This window comes from Orbicella faveolata, unplaced genomic scaffold (genome assembly GCF_042242905.1).
Source record: "Orbicella faveolata isolate gen_17 unplaced genomic scaffold, um_ofav_v1 contig_48, whole genome shotgun sequence".
In the NCBI taxonomy this organism is placed as follows: Eukaryota; Metazoa; Cnidaria; class Anthozoa; order Scleractinia; family Merulinidae; genus Orbicella; species Orbicella faveolata.
In genome coordinates this window covers 1799167-1820326 of record NW_028301578.1, presented here as the reverse complement: position 1 = coordinate 1820326, position 21160 = coordinate 1799167, and the positions used below count along the sequence as shown (strand labels likewise).

The following is a 21160-nucleotide window of genomic DNA, read 5'->3' as shown; positions in this document are numbered from 1 at the left end:
GTACTCACTGAATACAGTTACATTGACAAATCACTACCTTGTACCACCCGTCATATAAATTCTAACTTCATAGTTTACATTTTTAATGTGATCGGCTCATCTGAGTACAAGATATTCAATAATGTTTATTTTTGATAAGGATAATCTGATGAAATAAAAGATTTAAAAACAAGTTTATGCTTTTTCAAGGTCCCCCCCCCCTTGTCAGGCAAAGCAAATTTGGGAACCCCCCTCCCTGATGAAAATTTTCTTTGATGCCTCCCTAATTTCCCCCCCCCCCCTCCCCAACCCCCTTCCCCTGACCCATAATTCTCGAACGGCCCCTAACCTAGTTGAAATGCTGGGACACCTGCAGTGGTCTAGCATCCCATCCAGGGAAAGTTGCAATACTTCAGGATAAGCTGTTAGCCTTAAAACTGGCCAAAAATTTAACCTTTAGCCGTAAGAATTGGAAAATTTTAAACCGTTAACCGTAAAAAATGTTAACCGTAAAGAAAAAAAGATTAGCCACGGAAGGGAAAATCAAGCCTTTTCTGTGTCTTGTCTTTGTAGTACAGGAAAACGCCTAGAAACTTTTAAGGCCCTCTCGAATATCAAACTATCCATTGCAGGATGGCCCTACGACCCTAAATATGTTTAACTGCAATTAAAATAAACTTTTAACTTTTTGAAACAATGCTAATTAATTTCTAAGATTTTTATTAACCCGTAAGGAAAGTTAAGTAACTGTTAGCCAGCAGAATCCAAAATGTTTTCAAATATTAACCGTTATTAGCTGTAAAAGCCACCACCCCGTTGAGACCCTCTTACACACCCCAATAAAATACCTTCCCTGTAAACATACGTGTGACATTAAGACATTGCCATTTCCCGCCATTTCCCACGTCCTTGTTGCATTGACCGCTGGGCCGACGGAGACAAGCTGAACCTGCCCTGTCTGGTTACAAGTGTAACTATTCACAACAGAGGCCACGGCCGGCCGTATAAACACGTATGAAAAGCAGCGTCTAGTTTCCTGTTATCATAAGCATACCAGCAAGTGCAGAGAGAGAGGCGATAGGCAAAGTGCTACGACCAAGGCCACGAAGCAGGGGGAAAAAAATCGCTCCCCAGATCCCACGCGCGGTGATAATGCGCCCACTACCGCATTGAGCATTGCGACTGGGAACCAGTTCACCAAAGATGGCTGCCATGTGTTGCACCACATACAGTAATGCATTATTTGCGTATTTCTGCCGGTAGAAGAGGTCTTTTTCATCGACTCCTTGTTATCATAACAAAAATGCAAGCATCTGGAGAAAGCGCCTCCAACGCAAGCCCATCTAGGATGAGAGATGACTCCAATTTGTGTATGAATCCCGGCGAAACCACCGGTGTAAACCGAAACAGATTTCTCGAGCGATTCAAGGAGGACAATCGATCGAGCTTATATTCCTACATTGGAACAGTAGGGATTTCTCTGCTGGTATTTCTACGATGGTTTCTTGGTCTTGTTTTTCTTGGTCCAGCGCAACATGTGTGGAGAACGTTTGATCGCAATTTGTTATCAAGAAATGTATCAAAGACCACTCGTGTTTTTGTAGTTGACAGTGTTTCGTCGTGTGACAAACTTCTGCGGTCCTACCGATCAAGTTATCCTTTTAAATGGAATTTCCTTGGAATGGACTGCGAGTGGGTGAACAAGAAAGGTCACATAAACACTCCTGTTGCTTTGTTACAAATAGCAACACCCCTGAGCGATTGCTTTCTTGTTCGATTGTGTAAAATGAACGGTCACCTACCACAGACTGTCAGAGAAATCTTGGAGGATAAGAGCATTCTTAAATTTGGTGTCGGCATTAAGGAGGATGCAAAGAGACTGATTGGAATGTTTGGAGTTCAGGTGATGGGTTGTGTGGATCTGAGGCATGTGGTAGAGCGGTGCCAAGTTGATGAGACTGTTCAGGCAAGGTACATGTTAAAGATAATCTGTTACCATCTGAGGCATCAGGAGGACTATGGTGGGGAGAGGGTGGCATGGTTAGGGGTGGGGACCCCTACCCTACCCTCCAGGATAGCTTATTTTGTGAGATTGCCCTAACGATTTATACCCTCCATGGTTGAGAGAGGCATTGTGATTGAGTCACAGAGTCAAAGTCAAGCCCTAGAACATGTAGCTTGCAAATGCAGACTATTTGCAGCTGTCACGTGGGTCAGCCGAAAATAACGTCTGCAAACCCAAGTAGGAGATTGATTTCAGTAACATCAAAACTTTTGTTTTGTTTTTGACCAGTAAAATTCCCCAGTAGAATATGACACTCGTGTAAATGTGTGTCGATGCCAGCAGGAAGTGGGAACAGGTGGTAATTTTAGGACGTGAAATTTGTTCACATTGAGCGCGGGTGAAACACCGAAGAAGATCTCGACCTCCAAGGTTTGTTTGCCATGCAAAGAAAAAGTTTCCAGTGAAGAGAAGATAAAATTGTTTTGAAAAAGTACTCTGAAGTCTGCATTCAATGAAAGTCGATCGGTCTGTTTGCCATGGGAGGGATCTTGTTGCTGGCGTTTGCTGTGTCTGCTTTGCTAGAGGAGATCTTTAGACAGAGTAGCAGAAATCAAAAGCAAAATCAAACGAGATTTCAAAAATGATGGCTTTTAAAAAACTTGGGAGCTAGGACAAATGCCAAGGGCAAATGTAAACAATTGAATGGCTTAGTGCAAGACTGACATAAGTGACTTTTTGGGGTGAAAAATGATTTTTTTGTTCAAAAGTGCCCAAATTTTTGCATGTGGTCTCCAACGTAATAGGAGAACATTGTCCTGTGTTTGTATTCCTTGTTTTTTTCGCCTGATGTACAAAACAAAGTGGAAAGTTTACTCGCTCAAAGACGGGATCTGGAAATAAATTTCTTCAACTACGTTGTGACGTAAGCTTGCATTTGCATTATTTTGGCGCGCAAGACAACGTCAAGCTTTTGATCAGACAAGTTGAAACCTCACCTATTGCATTAAGTCTGCTTATTTGACTCCTATTTGCGCCCACCTGGCGTAAGTCACTAGCATATCTCAAAGAAGCGAGATGTGTTCCTGTTCCAAGATCGCTAAGCGATCGAAGGCACACTGAAGCCAGGCGAGGAGTTTGAAAGCACTTCTCATGCAAAAAAACGAGTCAATGGCGAGAAGTGGCCCATTTGCCAAATGTTGCTGTGCAGAACGTTTGGAAATAAAGAAGTGCTTTTAGACTCTTAAAAAATCTGTTTAGTCAGCCCGTAGGCCTTGCCGTGTTGAAGTTGCTCAGGGATATCCCATAATAATCTTTAATGCATCTCGATAGGTCTTGTCAGTCGATCTCAGTCGGCAATGGAAAACATCACAAACTTACACTTCGCTCAGCCAACGGAATATTAATTGAAACAGAATCGACAGAAAAGATATTTTTTCACTGAGAAAAGTAATGTATTACTTCATTTAGACAAAAATAGCCCTAAGCCCCAATTCTTTCCAGGAATAAATCGCCAATGTTTTCATGTAAGAGAAATGATTGATCCAAAGGCGCGATTGTTGACCATTGTTGTGTTACAGTGTGACAGTTGACCTTTTGGGAACTGGGGCAGACAAACGCCAATCATATTATGGACTAGCGGCTTTCGATCGCTTGCCTTTATTATCATGGAATCCCAATAGAATGATTCGTTTGTGAGGTTAGGAGATGGCGAGAGAAAGAGACAACTGTGTAAGTCTTTTTTCTTTAAATATGCCATTCCTTTTGCTATATATTTTCCGTTTGTTTTCGGTTTTCCCACTTAGATTCAGTTCAGTGTTTTCACAAATATACAGGGTATTTAATTATCACAGAGACGGAGCAATTTCAGATTGACTCAGCCATTCAAGTACTGTAATTCGGAAAAATCGTCTTCTTCGAATGTCAAGCGTTAATTCCTTGTGGCAACATTTCACGAAATATGTTTTATAAGGTATTTATTGTTCGTCACGCAGTCAAAGTTATGGCTAACTGCACTGTTATAGCTCATTGAATTTCAAAACGTTTTACATCGCAGTAGCACCTATGAAATGTCGCATTTCGCTAGTGATTTTCACTTTTTTTTGAAAGAATGCAAACCGAACTCTTTTTTGTTCTAAAAGAGTTTCATGTTTTCACTCATTGCAAAACGTTTCACAAAATATGTTTTATAAGGTATTTGTTGTTTGTCACAAAATAGAACTAACCCTAGCACAAAGTGTTTCAAGACTCTAACCCTAAGCCCTAGCCCTAGCCCTAGCCTTAACCCTAGCCTTAACCCTAAACCCTAGCACTAAATTGGTAACCCTAAGACTAAATGCTAACCCTAGGCCAAGGGTTAGGGTTTGCTTTTAGGTCCAATGCTAGCCGTGGGGTTATGTTACCTTTACTGTAACTGTCAAGTTATAGGCTCATCTTTCTTTAAGGCTCGTGTTCATCCATTTCGTTTTGCGGCCCTGTATTATTGTTTTGAAGTCACCGTTGTCCTAATGTTTCTTTCTTTTTCCGAAGACAAAGTGCAAACCAGCTGAAAAAATGAACAGGGCTATGCTCTTCTACTCAACTGAAGATGACACACAAAAATTCGGGCGCTTTTGAACAAAAAAAATTATTTTTCACCCGAAAAAGTCACTTACGTCAGTCTTGCACTAAGCCATTCAATTACCAATCGCAAGAGTGTAAAATGAGTTTTTTTGGAACAGGCCTGCAGAACTCCTACACAGTCCGTGACATTTGCGCATTTGCTCTTCTCTTTTGATTTTAGGATTCTCAACCCTTTTTGCTTCACACATGTTTCTGAAAGGCACCTGAGGCTGTGTTATTAGGAGGAATTTTAAGTAGAGAAGCACTATTTGACAGTGTTATTACATTTTTTGGGGGGGGAGGGGGGGTCATAGGTCTGCTTAGTTTCCACTGTTATCTGCATGTTACTCTGCCGAGTTTGATGTACCTAGAGCTTTCATTTCTTTGAGCTTGTACTTTGTGTAGGCTCATTTCTATTGCAAGCTATATATGCTTTTTTTAATATTAGTTCTGGGGGGACAAAGTTTGAACTACTGTGTGAACAAGTTGCTTAGTTGCGTTTTATATATCATGACATCGGGCCCTGTTGTTTAGTAGGAACTGTTGTAAATGAAATTTCTTGCATTAGCTGGATCAAACTTTTACTTCTAGAGCTCAATGTTTAGGTTAATACCTCCTTTGGCCATTCTGGCACCACATATTTCAAGTGTCGCTGTTTACAAGCAAGTCTGTTACTTTTTGAGGCTATCAAACCAAAACACTTCATAAAACTTCTTGAACACATCTTCCACCATTTTTTTCCACACATTTGGGCAAGCTTCACGAAGGCTTTTTGCATGTTACTGTGGGATGTTACAAGGTGGAATGTGATTGGTTAATTAGAGCTGAGGTCACTGAACTCAATCTCTCACTCGGGCTCGCAGACGTTATTTTTGGCAGAACCAAATGACAGCTGGAAATGTGTCTGTGTTCACAGGCTATAAAATATGATACAATCCAAATTTACAGTTTGGCTAATGCTTGCTGGTTTGTAACTTTGTGCCTTGTTCTTCAGTTAAATCTCCTGGGTTGAGAAAGAAATCTCTAAACAGTGGTACAAATCTATTGGTTGCCAATCAATCCAGACTCAGTACAAGGTGGAGCACTAATCAGAGTGAAAATTTGGAGGCCTGGATTGAACCAGTTCTCCACTGAAGAAATAATGTTTTGGCCTTTTAGCCCCCCTGCCCCCAGCCCCTGTTTTGCCAAAAAGATGCACCTGCAATGGATTGGCCTCTGGTAACCTGTGGTAGAGGACTCTATGTTATCCCCCTCATATAGATTAGCACTACTGCCCTCTCACTGCATGCAGCAGAAGTCATACATTTTGAGCATATATAAGTGGCATTGATGAGCAAGTCAACAGCATAAAATTAATGGCAACAAAGTAAAATAAATGAAGTTTTTTCCTTTTTTGACTGGTTTATTTGCCATCCTTTCAATCTGTCAAAAAAATCAAACCATTCATGTACTTGGTTTGATATGTTGTGCCAGAAAAAAAAAATTCATACCCCTTTCACAGAAGGTTTTTTAGTTGGTCATAAAATCAGTGAGGGGGTGGGGACACTTGTTATCAAGATTTTATGGTCTTTACCAAATGCCCCAAGGATTTCATTTTGTCCTTTACACCAGCCATGACCACCCTCTATTACGTCTAGCCTGAGTCACAGACAGTCTCCATCGCTAGATTCTGTGACACATCTGGCAGCACAGCAGGCCAGTACACCACTGGTACATCCCCTAGAATCCACACTGCTTTGCATTTTCTTTCGCCATTGAAAGTCATTCCTTGCTTTTGCTTGACAGGAAGCAGAAGATGAGTTTAGATGCATTAGCGAAGAGGATTCTTGGTGTCACAATGGACAAGTCTTGGAGAATTCGCTGTAGCAATTGGGAAGCAGAGCAGTTTGACAGAAGGCAGATTGAATATGCCATGAATGATGCCGTAGTTGCAAGTCACATATTTCTTAGCCTGGCAAAAGCAAAGGTAGAGAAGAGAAAAGTGCTTAGAACTGCTTGTATCTCTGAGGATTCCACAAGTGAGGAAAAAAATGTCAGTGGACATTTAGGAGCTGGTTTGATTCAGGATCAGATCAGCACTAAACTGCCTGCCAATAATTCTTCAGGAAATAGCATTACAGGTACGTATCACCCAACTTCATTTGAAGAAGAACCTGACATCGAACATTCCAGAAGAACAATTGATGACCTTGAATTTGAAGTTACAGAAGATCAGGAAAAGTTCATAGAAAACAGAAGTCATGGGGACAAGAACAACATTAACTTTGTTAATAAAAGAGCAAGCTCTTCGGCTGTGCAAGACAGTGGTTCTCAAACCTGTGGCAAAATCTTACAAAGTGCTGAAAATTCTAATGGTCACGAGTTTGATGTGGAATGTGAAGTTTATAATATCATAGCAGATCTAAGTAAGTGGGAGTCAGGACATGACGGGAAAGAAGGCTATCTTGTTAGAGAAGAGGTTGTTGATCTTCTACAAGACTCATTCTTTTGTCAAAGAGCAAGCTCTCTCTGCCAGGGAGTCATTGATCTTGCATTCAAGGATAAGAAAGGACCAGTCATGGTCATAGAAAAAGACAACAAGAAAGAGGATCCTGGAGAGATTTTGGATAGAAAACCTTACAAGAGAGGCACTATAAGAAAGTCGCCTCTTTACATGAACTGCATGCTGGCCGCCCCTGATGGATCAAGGTTGTGCACACTGGATCGTAAGAAGGCAGACTGGTATATTGAAAAAGGAATTGGTAGGTCAATAGCGACTTTGTTTTGTCTCAATTGAATGTTTAAGATCTACCAACTATTGTTCAAATCAGTATTATTTAACTACTGTGTACTCCTGGTTTTCAAACCCTCAACTTTTTTAACCTCCCTAATTTTCCTAAGACGTTTCTCCCTTTGGCCAAAAGAAAGGAGAAATGCATGATCCGTTTATTCAAACCTCCTGCTTTTTAGACCAATTTCCATGTCCTTAGCTGGCTCAAAACATCGGGATTCTGCTGTGTTAGTTGACAAACTAAGGTTTCTAGGCTTAACTAGGACCATATTTCTTATTATTTACATGCTTGATTTTACAGCAAGGCTAGAAGAAGTTGGCTTAGTCAGTACGGTTAACTTGTTGAGGATATAGCTTTTTTGTTGAGCCCTAACATTTTCCTCCAGTTTCAATGATCAGGGGCACCTGATGATGTTTTTCTCTCAAATCCTTTAATATGCTGTTTTAGGCCATCTGGAGGCTTTTATAGCGCTATAGGTTAATTTTAGGCTTCACTATAAGATTTTTATCTGTTCATTCATCCTATGGGGCGTTATCGAGTTTTCCAATTTAAATGACGGATTTTTTTTTCTTTTCCCGAAAACCCAACATGCAGGTCTTATTGCCTTTCAGAAAATCATAGCTGACTTTTTTTGGTTCTCAAAATGACCACAATGAGATTTTTATTAATTTAAAAATCAACAGGCCTTCTCATATCACAAAAGTTCTAGATGACAATTCTCTTTAGAAAAATCGGTGGGAATTAAAGGTCGTCTAAACAGGAGTCCCTCTTTCGCTTAGTCTGTCGAGCGAGGCCGTAAAGGATTTCACGCGGCCAGTTTTTCGTGGCGGTTTATTTATGGTCACGCTCGATGGACTAAGCGAAAGAGGGACTACTCGTAGTCTATCCAAACAGATGATTTACCAAAACGATCTGTTAGATGCCCCTAAATGACCAACAAAAGGCAGAGGCTCTTTTGAAGACTTTCTCCGAATTTTTGTACTGTGTATGTTTTGAAACTTGTCATTTATCAACATTTTGTATCACAGAAGGTCTTTACATGTATTTTATTTGCTACAGTCGAAACTCTTTAATACGGACACCGGAGGGACAGTTCGCTGACTGTCTGTACTATGGGGGTCTCAGCTGGAGGCAGAGAATGATAGAATATGTATGAATTATAGTTCATCTGGAGCCAAGTGTAGCTAAGTGTATTAAATGTAACATTAATCTTATTTTCCGAAGGGAAACTGACAGGCCTTGAACCCTATACAGTCCAACTGAAGTTTGAACCCTCGGGACGGCCAGGAACAGAAGATTCCTACTACCTGAATTTCAAAGATAACATTTGTGTGGTTTGTGGAAGCGATCAGAGCTACATGAGGAAGAACATTGTCCCTCACGACTACAGGCGATATTTTCCTCTGGTCATGAAAGATCATCACTCCCACGATATCCTGCTCATGTGCCCGAAGTGTCATCGACAGTCCTCCTATTATGATGACAAGCTACGGAGCGAACTGGCAAACAAGTACAATGCACCGCTTGGTAAGGCCTACGTGTAGTTCATACTATCAACGGCATAATTTAAATGATCGCTCATGTCCACACAATGTGAACCTAGACATAAAAGTATAAGGGAAAGATCGATTTTTATTCCTTGTGTCCTTAAGCCTGATTCACACTAGCGACATAACGACATAAGGAAAAGATCAGTTTTATCTTTTTATCTTTTTTATATCGTTCGTGACGATGTCGTTATATCGTTATGTCGCTAGTGTGAACCAGGCTTTATATGCTGTTATGTTTCCATTATGTCATTTTATCAGGATGTTCACACTTTAAACATAACGACATAACGTACCTCTTATGTTGTTATGTTTATGTCGTTATGTCGTTATGTCGCTACGTTGAACTAGGCTCAAGACGACATTCACTGAATTTTAAATGAAGAGAGCACATTAAAATGCTACTAATAAGCCCCACGCTCTGTGTTTGTGTCCAAAATGCTTCAAATTATGGCAGGTTTGTTTTAGCGAGAGAAGGATTTTTCGGTCCAGCATTTCTTCTTAGGGTGTTTACTACCACGGTTTTCAGGTTCCTTCCCATTTTAATAAAGGGAATTTCGTACACCGTAAACTCAAATGAAGTGACCCGTCAAAGGAAACCATTTCAGCTTTTCCATACATTTTCCTTAATGTTTACAGTGTTAACCCCCAACCAAGAGTCAGTGGAAATCAACCTTGGGAGATAATGAACAAAATCTTCCTAAAATGACTTGCTCAAGTTTGTCCGCACAGATTAAAGTGCAACGGCTATGATAAAAAACGTTCATTATACCAAAATGATCCATAGTATTCAAATATCCTTTATCAGACTTGCTGATACTTGAAATGGATGATTTATATCATTACAATAACTACAGAAATTCTCGTGCGCTCATGGGCTAATTTCTATTGTCAATAAGCGGACAGACATTTGAATTTACATTTTTTGCGATGATTTATTGTAAACAACAAATTCCCGTCAGTTTTCATGCGTCTGTCCTGTTATTGACAATGAATTTCGTCAGCATAGCCGAGTGGATCCGCAGACTACTTTGACAATGTTATGACGAAATTCCTGGTCAATAACAGGACAGACACGTGAAAAACTGACGTCAATTTGTTAAACAGCAAACTACTTCGCGACAAGTCTGTTTTACAGCCTCCCTGATCTCACATATTCGCCAGCAATACAAAAATGGATTTACAGAGGAGTTAATGAACACAATGGTTGAAGTCAGGGATCTTCCGATTGGATTAACTAAAGTCACAACGTAGAAAACAACTAAATAAGGGCTATAACAGATGATGAGTACAAGAAAAACGATGGAAGCATTGAATGCAGACTTTTTTAGGCTTGTCACTTTGTTAGCATGCCCAGTGTTTGTTTCAACCGCCAGGAACTGAAGTTGAATCGCACTTTGATGATAGCGAACCGTCCTGTATATTTTTACGTGACAAATAGTTGAGATGCACAGGCAAGCACATATTACAGTTCCAAGTGAAATCAACAGAATCTTTTCCTGACAGAAACGCGAGCTTGCTAAAATTAAAGATATTATCCAGATGGCAACAAGAACGCGTCTTACGCGAGGGATTGTCACAATACTTGGATAATGCAAGGACCTTTCAACCGCAATCAATCTGTCGACACCAATTGCTGTGACTGTACAAAGAGAAATTCCACATAAAGAGAAACCAAACGTGTTATAAACACCCTGGAATAATTGTTGGAACCTTTGGGATCGGGAATACAATCTTATTAACTCGTTTGCGATGAAAAGGGGCTGTACGACTGTGCCAACAGCCAGATCGGACATCGCCAGACCACACAGTAAAACCAAGGACGGTGATCGAAGAGTCGGTGATTTCCTCGCCACATGCAACACTAGTGAGTTCCCAATTATCGCCGCTAAAGCGAGAGGAACATTTACAGCGCAGTTTACCAGAAAGACTTTCGTTGCGGCATCGGTCATGTTTTCCTGATTGTAGAGGTTCACGGTTTCTTGCGAAGACATGTTTAGAATCTTCTTTGTTACTTTGGTTTTTTCGTAAAGGAAACTTACTCCAAATACGACCAACGAACAGGTTTCACACCTCCAAAGACAAAGTAGTTAGAGCCAGCGGCGAGCTCGACATATGGTTTGAGAATCTGCATCAAAAAAGGACGAGCGCGACTTTTTAAAACCGGAACACCACTCAGAGAATCTCCTCGTATTCTGTACTTTGCAATGATAACGTTGTAGACAAAATCTCGTAATGTAGAAAAAACGATGATTCCGGTGGAACGGTACGAAACTGAAAGGTCGAGGGCATAGTGCGAAAGTCACGAACTAAACTGTTTGGGAAATAACATCACGGAATCAATTTGCAATAATGCTTACCCTCGCCTAGATAAAATCTTACAACGGTTTCGGTCTGAAAGATTATGATTTCACCTTGCACGGAAAGTATATTTAAATAAGCCTTCTAAAGCTCGTATAATTTTTCTTGACCAATGGAATAACATGACAGTTAGCAGATAACATCCTGTTGAGGGACAACAATCGAGAAAACGACCAAAGTACCGATGAGAAATTGATCAAGTCTTTAGGACAATGCTAAAGGAAATTAGTCATGTTTCGAAAGTGAATAGCGACCGCCCGAAAGCATCGCGACAAAATTTCACCGTTTTTAGCAAAATCCCTGAGGCAAAAATCCCCACTGAATGGTCTTTAACTGAATTCCGAATTCAGACCTCATTACATGTAGTTACAGCAAAGCACTGAACGAAGTCTAAGACCGAAACGTTTTCTGTCCTAAACCGTACTACGGGAGTATTCCGCTAACTCCGGCGAACTGACAACGGAAACTGAATTTCAGTTATCAGGTTTCGACTCTTTCACGGGCCTGAATCACTTTTCCAAATGTTATAATATTGACAAAAAGTTTAGATCCTGATGTGAACAGGTACCATGATACGATGTTACTATTTTCTAACCAAACAGCTGACATGTGCTTTAAGCATAGACCCTACAGCCCCACAAGCTGAAAGCTTTGACGTGCAATCGTGTTTAAATGAAGGTTGTATGTAAGTTTGTATGTAATTCGAGCTATCAGTGTATATTGATATTTCTTCGATTTAGGGGGAACTAAAACTTGAAATTGGCAAAACAGGGGTATTTTGTCGGCAAAATCACTGTCACATTGCAAACAAGGATGACTATGTTTGAGAATATTTCTGTAGACTCTCGAGTTAACTCGAATGCAATCCGTTTTTGATCATTATCTTATGTAGTTTTACCCATCCATGCCCTTTTTTTGGTTTTAATGTTTTTCTCTTGGCTCTCTGTTGAGTTCGTCTACAGTTCTAAACTGTTGGCTGTGATATTTCAGTTAATCCTGTGGTCAGCTGGTGACTGCTAGAATTTCCTTTAAACGAGCTCGAGTTAATAATAAATTGCAAAAATTAGGTCATGTCCAGGTAGTGTTATTTTCAGATGTTCTGAACTTTGTGATAAACCAAAAAAAAATTACAGTCGACTCCCGATAACTCGAAGCTGCAAGGGAAATTGAAAAAGGTTTGAATTATCGGGAGTCTTGAACAAATGAATGGAAATAAGGAAAAAACGGTATGTAATGTTTTTCTATTCATGCAGTGTACATTTTAATCAAATTTAATTACAGAATAGAGAAGTCGAGTGAAAATAAAACAATACATCTCTTAAGTACTGTATAAATCGGAACGGAAGATAATGTGAAAAATGCAACAAAGCAAAGCAGCAGGGAGAAGTCCAGGAATATTGTGAACAGTACAGGTTTTTTGAACAATGTCGGTCTACTGGTACAAAGCTCATGCGAGTTACATTTTCAAAGTTCATGCGATTTCCTTTTTCTATTCTTGCAATGTATATTTGAATCAAATTTAATTACACAGTTGTCGGGAATTTGGTCTACGCCGACAAAGGAAGCTCACGTTATTTTAACAAACTGGTTTAATCTCACTTCTCCCTGTCTAGAACTCTCTCTTGAAAACTCGAAGACGATTCATACATGTGCGATAGTTCAAAGTTCAGCGATCACGCGCACGGTGCACGTGACAATCAACACAACGATCAACTAATGCAACGCAATACAATTTTCCGGTCGCGACACAGTATGGCTGGTTTACAGTGTCACACCATCAACAATAAAAATCATAACCATTCAATAAATTAAGTCAAGAAGCTGGGATATGAAAGATGATTGATATATAAACAACCTCGCCAAGATTTAGGTCTGCGCAGTTTTTCATTCTCCCGTTATTCGGAGAAGTGTTTCACTCAAGTTTATAGAGCTTTGTATGAAATCGCCATGTTTGTGCCCCTCGGAGGGAGACAAACATGGCGGCCGTGGAGTAACAGAAACATCTGTCATCGAGTTTTGCCACTGAAACGAAAAGTTGGTACTCTAGAGCTCCGAAACATTGAAATGAACACTTTTTAAAGAGCAACAACCGATTAGTTTGCAAAAACTTGAGCAATAACTCATCTTTTGACTACTCGAGAGCCTTATCGGGCCGCCTTTTTAATGTCACGCAACGCATAAATTTGGAAATTCAAAAACGTGCTTTATTACATAATGAGAACCCTGTCGAGCTTAAACGTTGCAAAACATCAAGTTATTAAAGGGTCTTACATCTGATGAAACTAAAACATCAGAAGGATTGGTAATTTCTTATTTTGAAAAATGATGACGTCACATGAATACATTTCTCAGTTTCGTATAAACTGAACTGACACGTTTTGTGCAATGTAAAAGAAAGGAAAAAGTTCACACGGCTGCTTCAAAATAAATTTAATGCTTTGGACTACAGTACACCGTTTGTTTTGACTTGTCACGTATTGACAGACGTGGTTCGAGTTATCGAGGGTAAAATTATACAGAAAATGACCTAAAGGGAAACGAAAATTGCTTCGAGTTAGCGGGGGGTTCGAGTTATCGAGGGTGCGAGTTAGCGAGGGTAAAATTACAGTAACTGTAAGACGGAAATCCAGGAGAAATCGATTTTGGTTCGAGTTAGCGAGGGTTTGAGTAACTGATACTTAAAATGGGTAATTTATATTATTACAATAACTTCCGAAATTTTCATTGTCAGTAAGCGGACAGACACATGAATTTATAATTTGCGCGATAATTTATTGTAAAAACAAATTGATGTCAGTTTTTTATGTGTCTGTCCTGTTATTGACAATGAATTTCGTCGTAGCATTGTCAAAGTAGTTTGCGGATCCACGAGGAGATAGCCGAGTAGATCCACAGCTACTTTGACAATGTTATGACAAATTCATGATCACTAACAGGACAGACGCATGAAAAACTGACATCAATTTGTTAAACAGCAAAGTAATTTACGACAAGTCTGTTTTACAGCCTCCCTGATCTCACATACTCGCCAGCAACACAAAAATGGATTTAAAGAAGAGCTAATGAACACAATAGTTGAAGTCAGGGATCTTGCGATTAGTATATGCATTGGATTAACTGAAGTCACTACGTAGAAAACAACTACATAAGGGCTATAACAGATGATGAGAACAAGAAAAACGATGAAATTATTGAATGCAGACTTTTTTAGGCTTGTCACTTTGTTAACATGCCCAGTGTTTGTTTCAACCGCCAGGAACTGAAGTTGAATTGCATTTTGATGATACCGAACTGTTTTGTATATTTTTACGTGACAAATAGTTGAGATGCACAGGCAAGCACATATTACAGTTCCAAGTGAAATCAACAGAATCTTTTCCTGCCAGAAACACGCGCCTGCTAAAATGAAACAAATTGACCAGATGGCGACAAGAACGCGTCTTACGCGAGGAATTGTCACAATACTTGGATAAAGTAAGGACTTTACAACGGCAATCAATCTGTCGACACCAATTGCTGTGACTGTACAAAGAGAAATTCCACATAAAGAGAAACCAAACGCGTCGTAAATACCCAGGAATACTCGTTTGAGCCTTTGGGATCGGGAATACACTGTTATTAAATCGTTTGCGATGAAAAGTGGCTGTACGACTGTGCCAACAGCCAGATCGGACATCGCCAGACCACACAGTAAAACTAAGGACGGTGATCGAAGAGTCGGTGATTTCCTCGCCACATGCAACACTAGTGAGTTCCCAATTATCGCCGTTAAAGCGAGAGGAACATTTACAGCGCAGTTTACCAACAAGACTTTCGTTGCGGCATCGGTCATGTTTTCCTGATTGTAGAGGTTCACGGTTTCTTGCGAAGACATGTTTAGAATCTTCTTTGTTGCGTTGTTTATTTCGTAGAGGAAACTTACTCCAAATACGACCAACAAACAGGTTTCACGCCTCCAAAGACAAAGTAGTTAGAATCTGCATCAAAAAAGGACGAGCGCGACCTTTTAAAACCGGAACACCACTCAGAGAATCTCCTCGTATTCTGTACCTTGCAGTGATAACTTTGCAAACTAAATCTCTTAATGAAGAAAATACGATGATTCCGCTCCAACGGCTGCGAATCTGAAAACAACACGGCACAGTTCGGAAGTCACGAACTTAAGTGTTTCGGAAATAATATCACGAAATTAATTACTTTACCCTCGACTAGATGAAATCTTAGCAGGTTTTCAGTCTGAAAAATTATGCTTTTACCTCAAAGAAAAGTATATAAAAGAAAGCGTGCTAAAGCTTGCATAATGTTTTCTTGACCAGTGGAATAACATGAAGATGACAATTAGTAGATAACATCCTTTTGAGGGACAATAATAGAGAAAACGTCCAAAATACCAGTGAGAAATTGATCAAAACTTTAGGACAATGCTAAATAAAATTAGTCACGTTTCGAAAGTGAGTAGCGACCGTCCGAAAGCATCGCCGTTTTTAGCAAAATCCCCGAGGTAAATTCCCGCTGAATGGTCTTGAACTGAATTTCCGTTTCAAAAATAACGACGCTTTTTTAAAATACCTTCGTCTGTGACTGTGCTTCGTGTGTTTCAGACTTTATTGCATGTAGTTATAGCAAAGCATTGAGGGAAGTCTAAGACCGAAACGTTTTCTGTCCTAAACCCTCTTAACTGTTTTTCCTATCGCATGCCGATTTTGTAAAGTTTCACTCAGAACCTTTCTCATGGATCGACCCACGGACACATTGGGTGCTTTCCATTATGCCAAACCGACTGGTCATAGATCATTCGGAATATCCGACGGAAATAGAACGACATTTTCCGATTAAAGCGGGTCAACCAATAGGAATGGCTCTTACCATTTTTTATTCCTTTTCCGAATTCCCTAATTAGGACAAAGAACCGGTTTGTCAAAAATGGAACGCCGGCGAATTTCGGTCGGAACATTCCGACCGAAATAAGTGGACAACCTCCAGAGGTGATCCCGAATGCTCCGGTCGGCAGACACCGAAACGGAACTTTCCATTTGAATTCTGACCGAAATTTCCGGAATCTTTAGCTTAATGGAAAGCACCCATTTTCTCTATCAGAAAGAAGCAACTCCAGAAAGTGATGCTATACGGGAGAATCCCGCTAACTCCGGCGAACCTGGATTTCAATTATCATGTTTCTAGGCTTTCAGGGACCTGAATCACTTTTCCAAATGTTATAATATTGACAAAAAGTTTAGATCCTGATATGAACAGATACCATGATACTATGTTACTATTTTCTAACCAAACAGCTGACATGTGCTTTAAGCATAGACCCTACAACCCCACAAGCTGAAAGCTGTGACATGCAATCGTGTTTAAATAAAGGTTGTACGTAAGTATGTATGTAATTCGAACTATCAGTGGATATTGATATTTCTTCGATTTAGCGGGAAGTTAAACTTGAAATTGGCAAAACAGGGGTATTTTGTCGGGAAAATCACTGTCACATTGCAAACAAGGATGATTATGTTTGAAAATATTTCTGTAGACTCTCGAGTTAACTCGAATGCTTTCCGTTATTAATCATTATGTTATGCAGTTTTACCTATGCACGCCTCTTTCTGTGTTTCGCTTGGCTCTCTTTTGAGTTCGTCTACAGTTCTAAACTGTTGGCTGTGATATTTCAGTTAATCCTGTGATCAGGAGCTGGTCACTGCTAAAATTACATGACCTATCCCTTTAAGCGAGCATAAATTGCAAAAACTGGATCATATTCAGGTAGAGTTATCATATCATTTTCGACTTCATAAAGTCCGTGATTCAAACCTTTTGCTGGTTTCTATCTAACTGTAACAAAGTTTTAACGAAGCATAAACCAGGCGGTTAAGTTAAAGTACGTTTTTGCTCACAGAAATAAATAAATAATTGCTTCTATGCTCAACAAGGGTTGTGTCACTCACAGCGTGACACTAGCCCGTTATGCGATGTGCGTCACAAAACCAGTTGCTCTGCTGTGGGCTTTCCAGGTCAATCTCCTTTTGGGCTTTTTTGTGAGACGTCATATTAATCAGATTACAATTATCACATAAGTTTAACCCCTTCAGTCCCAAGCTCAGAATGTAATAATTCTCGTTACTGACAGCATTAGTTCTTTTAATATCAGTTCTAAGAATTTAATGGTACATCAAGACAATATTACTTTGTTGATGATTTTCTCTATTCTCATCACCTGGTTGCCTGATAATGTATCGGTGTTGCAATGAGAATTTATATTTTGATTATTGGTTGGTGTTCTTAAAACTCCAGTCTGTAGCTTTGTCGCATATGTACGATCATGATAATTTTTTTTTTTTTTTTGCAAGATGTAAGCAATTCTATAGCAAGCCATCAGTCATACAGAGCAACTCCATTAACACGGTAATCAACGTGCCACAAAAATTTGGCCGTAAAAACGGGGTGGGCGTATTAATGGGGTAGGGTCAAACTTCATGACTGGTCTAAATTGAGTGAAGTTTAACAGAGTAACAGAGTATATCACAATTGCACTTCTAAGCAACTGCTCTTTAGTAAGCATTCGGAACATAAAATCTAAAAAAAAAATTGAAACCAGTACATGAAATAGTGACAATGGAAAGATGAACAATACTGGTATAAGCGGGGTAAAATTAAAAAAGTATTATACAGGTTGGGATTTCAAAATGTGTCCGTTGGCCGTATCAACGGGGTGCCCACATTAACGGGGTTTTCTTAGAAGAAAATTTACGGACGTTTCGCTGGGACAAAAAAGTGGCCGTAATAACGAGGTGACCGTAAGGCGAGGTTCCATCGTACTTTTAAAAAAAACACGATACATCAGTCGCCACATCGTCCAAGAACTTGTGGAATTTTTCTTTCTCATGTTCTCGTGTGTTTTGTCTATCTATTGTCAGGAAATGCTACCGTGGCTCGCCTTATTGAAGATCCAGAGCTAAAGAAAGTCAAGTCAGCTGCTAAAGCATTGAATTATGCTGGGGATAAACTCCCGCACGACAGGCACCAGCAACTCATGCTGATCGTTCAGAAGCATTTTAATACCTCCGATTTGACTCCAGAAATGATTGCAGAAGCCGCAACGATGGAGACCCGCAGGGAGAACTCTAATTTTGTGTCGCATGGCCAGGAAGTCGTGAAAAAGGTTCGCGAGGAAGGAAAACTACTCGAGTTTGAGAAAACATGGAGGCAGCATTTTCTAGACACTATGTGCCCTCAGTACCTACCACCCTTGTGGTCAGTGGATCATCGTCACGATAGATTAAAAGAGAAACTTGAGAGTTAATCATATTAAAACCTTTTTTTTTTCACATCCAACATTGAAAAGGGCAATTGAATAACATTGCTTGGGAAAGTGTTGCGTGACGTTAGGTGGAAGCAAGACCGTTTTCGATATGACGTCTAAAATGTCCAGATATTCTTGACTTCTTTTTTGCTGTTGTTTAGTTTCAAACATTTTTAAAATTAAAAGGGGCCAAAATTTCGATGTCACATGTTACATGAAAGATCGTTAAGCAACAGACTCAAACTTGTTTGTAATTTATCGATTGAAGACTAAAGAAATCTTCACCGTGATGGTGCTAAAACTGATAGTGTTCGCTCACACATTTTCAAACATCTCGAAGTTCGTTTAAATACTCCGCCTCGCTTCAAATGTCGCCTCTTCTCGATAGTTCGGTACATTTTTTACGATTTTATTTCTGCCGACGTTTCCCCTGTAATTTAAGTTTCAATTAAGAAGATATATATAAAAAAAGTCGAGCCTGTGTTTCATCACATTTACAAACATCTCGAAGCTCTTTAAATATACTCCACTACCTTTTTTTTCCTCTCTCTCCTCTGCAAGTGTTTGGGAATGTGATGAAACTCTGGCGCTCGTGTTTGATATGATATACCAAACACGAAAGACTCTGTTTCATCGGGATATCCAAACATCGAGAAGAGAGTTAAAAATAAGACGAACAACAAATTATTTTTGACGAAATTCGAGGTGTCTGGATAGCCGCTGGAACACTGTCTTGAGTGTTTGATACATCTTCTCAATCGAAACAAAAACTAAGGAGTAAACGGAGAAGTAAAATTGTCAAAATCTATGCTAATTAAAACCGGGTATCGAAACCTTCACGGTTGTGCTTTTTCTTTGTTTTAATTTGATGAATTATTAATGAGTTTGAGAAATATTACTCCTTTTCTGCAATGATAACAACCGGAAAAAAGGGTTACATTTGCAAGACGTTTTTATTCTGGAACGTGTCTTGTATTAAGGGATAACGATTTGGATGCCCAAGACCCGCAGATGATTGAGTTTAACAATTTTGTCTTGATGTAAGGCTAAATTCTGAGAACCAATCTTTAAATAAATAAATAAATGTATCACAATGCATGTGTTATTTTTAAAAGTTGAAAATAATTAAAGCCTGGAGTAATCAATAAACATTGTTGCACAATGAAAGGAGAGTGCAAATAGACCTCTACTTGCTCGCTGGCAACAAACTAGACAAGTGAAAGTTTTAACTTTCAGCTGAAAAACTTAAAAGTTTTTCAGGCATTTTTCTGCCTTTCAAAAGAAGAAACGTGTGGGTTAGGGCAGCGAACAGTACTCCCGGCCGTTCGTCTCTGGTGTGTCACCAAAATCAATTGACCGTGAAGACTTGAGAGAAAGCCGTACAGAAACTAGGCAAGGGTGTCATACTTCGTTTTGCACTTATCTGTAGCCAGGGTAGTCCACGGGGTGTTTTTGTACCCTCTGCCCCGCCTAGAGGCCTCATAGGACCGCATTTTGGTGCTCAAACCCCGATGTTTAGAGTGCAGTCAGCGAAGAAGGACAATTGACAGTGATAGTAAAAAAAAGACGAACCAATGAAAATCGCAGTGTAATGATTTCAACCACTATTTACTATTATTATTCCGCTATTACGCCACTTTACCATTTCAGGTCAAGACATCCGGCAAAAACTGGGCACTAGCCTGCGGCTAGGCTCTCATCACGGGCTGGGGCACAAGCAGTGAGGCCGCGAGAGATAAGCGGACTGGCTCGAGCAACTCTCTTCCCTCGCCGACTCGTCTCTCGCGGCTTCGTCACCTTGGTCGTAGCGCATAAGTCGTAGCTGCAGTAGCGCGTTGGGCATCATCATCATCATCATCATCATCACTGCTCTTTATGCCAATAGGCGCATAAGGCCATAACATTCTGTTTCCACTGTGCCCTCTCCCTGGCTACCATTCTCACGGTGTTCATGTCATTCCACGCAGCCTGGCGCCCCTCTTCCTCTACTGTCCTCCTCCAGGTCTTTCTAGGTCTTCCTACAGCTCTTCTACCTTCTGGTCTCCGTTGGACTACTCTAGTTGTTAATTAGCCTAAAATAGCACAACAGTTGAGCTAAAATTTCCAAGTTCCATTTTGGCATGGCGTGTTGAAAACTAGCTAACTAAGGTCATAGTTTCCTCTCACGAAGAGTACAGGCAGCTACAGAAGAACCTGGAAGAGTCAATGCAACCACTTACTGAAACACACTATTACCTTGGCAGTTCTGTGGTCATACCCTCCCCTCCCCTCCCCCCCCCCCCCCACCCGTGTCTAGGAGACATTCCACGGGGACTTGAATAGTCTTCTTTTGATGAAGACTTTAAATTTTTTCTCAAAATTGTTCCTGCAATACAGTGCAGACACCCGTTAGTCCAAAAAATATCCCTTTACCCTTTCAGCATAAAACCCCCTCTTTGTATCTGCTTGCTTTTTTTGGTATCTATATAGACCCCAAGGAATCTGTAAGTTAGTAGCTTAGTGATGTTGTGACTGAATTTATAGCGAAGTTTCCTGGAGACGCGCTGTGCCCAATGGCATCCATCCGGCTTAATTCCAGAACGGCGCCGCGGCCGCGCCATGT

At 40.1% G+C, this 21160-nt stretch overlaps 3 protein-coding genes across 3 annotated transcripts; 1 reads left to right on the top strand and 2 right to left on the bottom strand.

The window, feature by feature from the left end:
- The first annotated feature begins 964 nt into the window (after positions 1 to 964).
- Positions 965 to 19725, top strand: LOC110055877 (exonuclease 3'-5' domain-containing protein 2-like). Its single transcript, XM_020762299.2, has 4 exons — positions 965 to 1950; positions 6368 to 7323; positions 8578 to 8880; positions 18173 to 19725. The coding sequence occupies exons 1-4, from the start codon at positions 1214 to 1216 to the stop codon at positions 18556 to 18558; spliced, it is 2382 nt and encodes a 793-aa protein (XP_020617958.2). The 5' UTR covers positions 965 to 1213; the 3' UTR covers positions 18559 to 19725.
- LOC110055879 (melanocyte-stimulating hormone receptor-like) lies at positions 9226 to 11163 on the bottom strand. The gene has a single exon (XM_020762300.2). It carries the CDS (start codon positions 10892 to 10894, stop codon positions 9992 to 9994), a length of 903 nt encoding a protein of 300 aa, XP_020617959.1. The 5' UTR covers positions 10895 to 11163; the 3' UTR covers positions 9226 to 9991.
- Positions 14202 to 15513, bottom strand: LOC149095902 (melanocortin receptor 4-like). The gene has a single exon (XM_089281117.1). It carries the CDS (start codon positions 15133 to 15135, stop codon positions 14221 to 14223), a length of 915 nt encoding a protein of 304 aa, XP_089137243.1. The 5' UTR covers positions 15136 to 15513; the 3' UTR covers positions 14202 to 14220.
- Positions 19726 to 21160: the final 1435 nt, after the last annotated feature.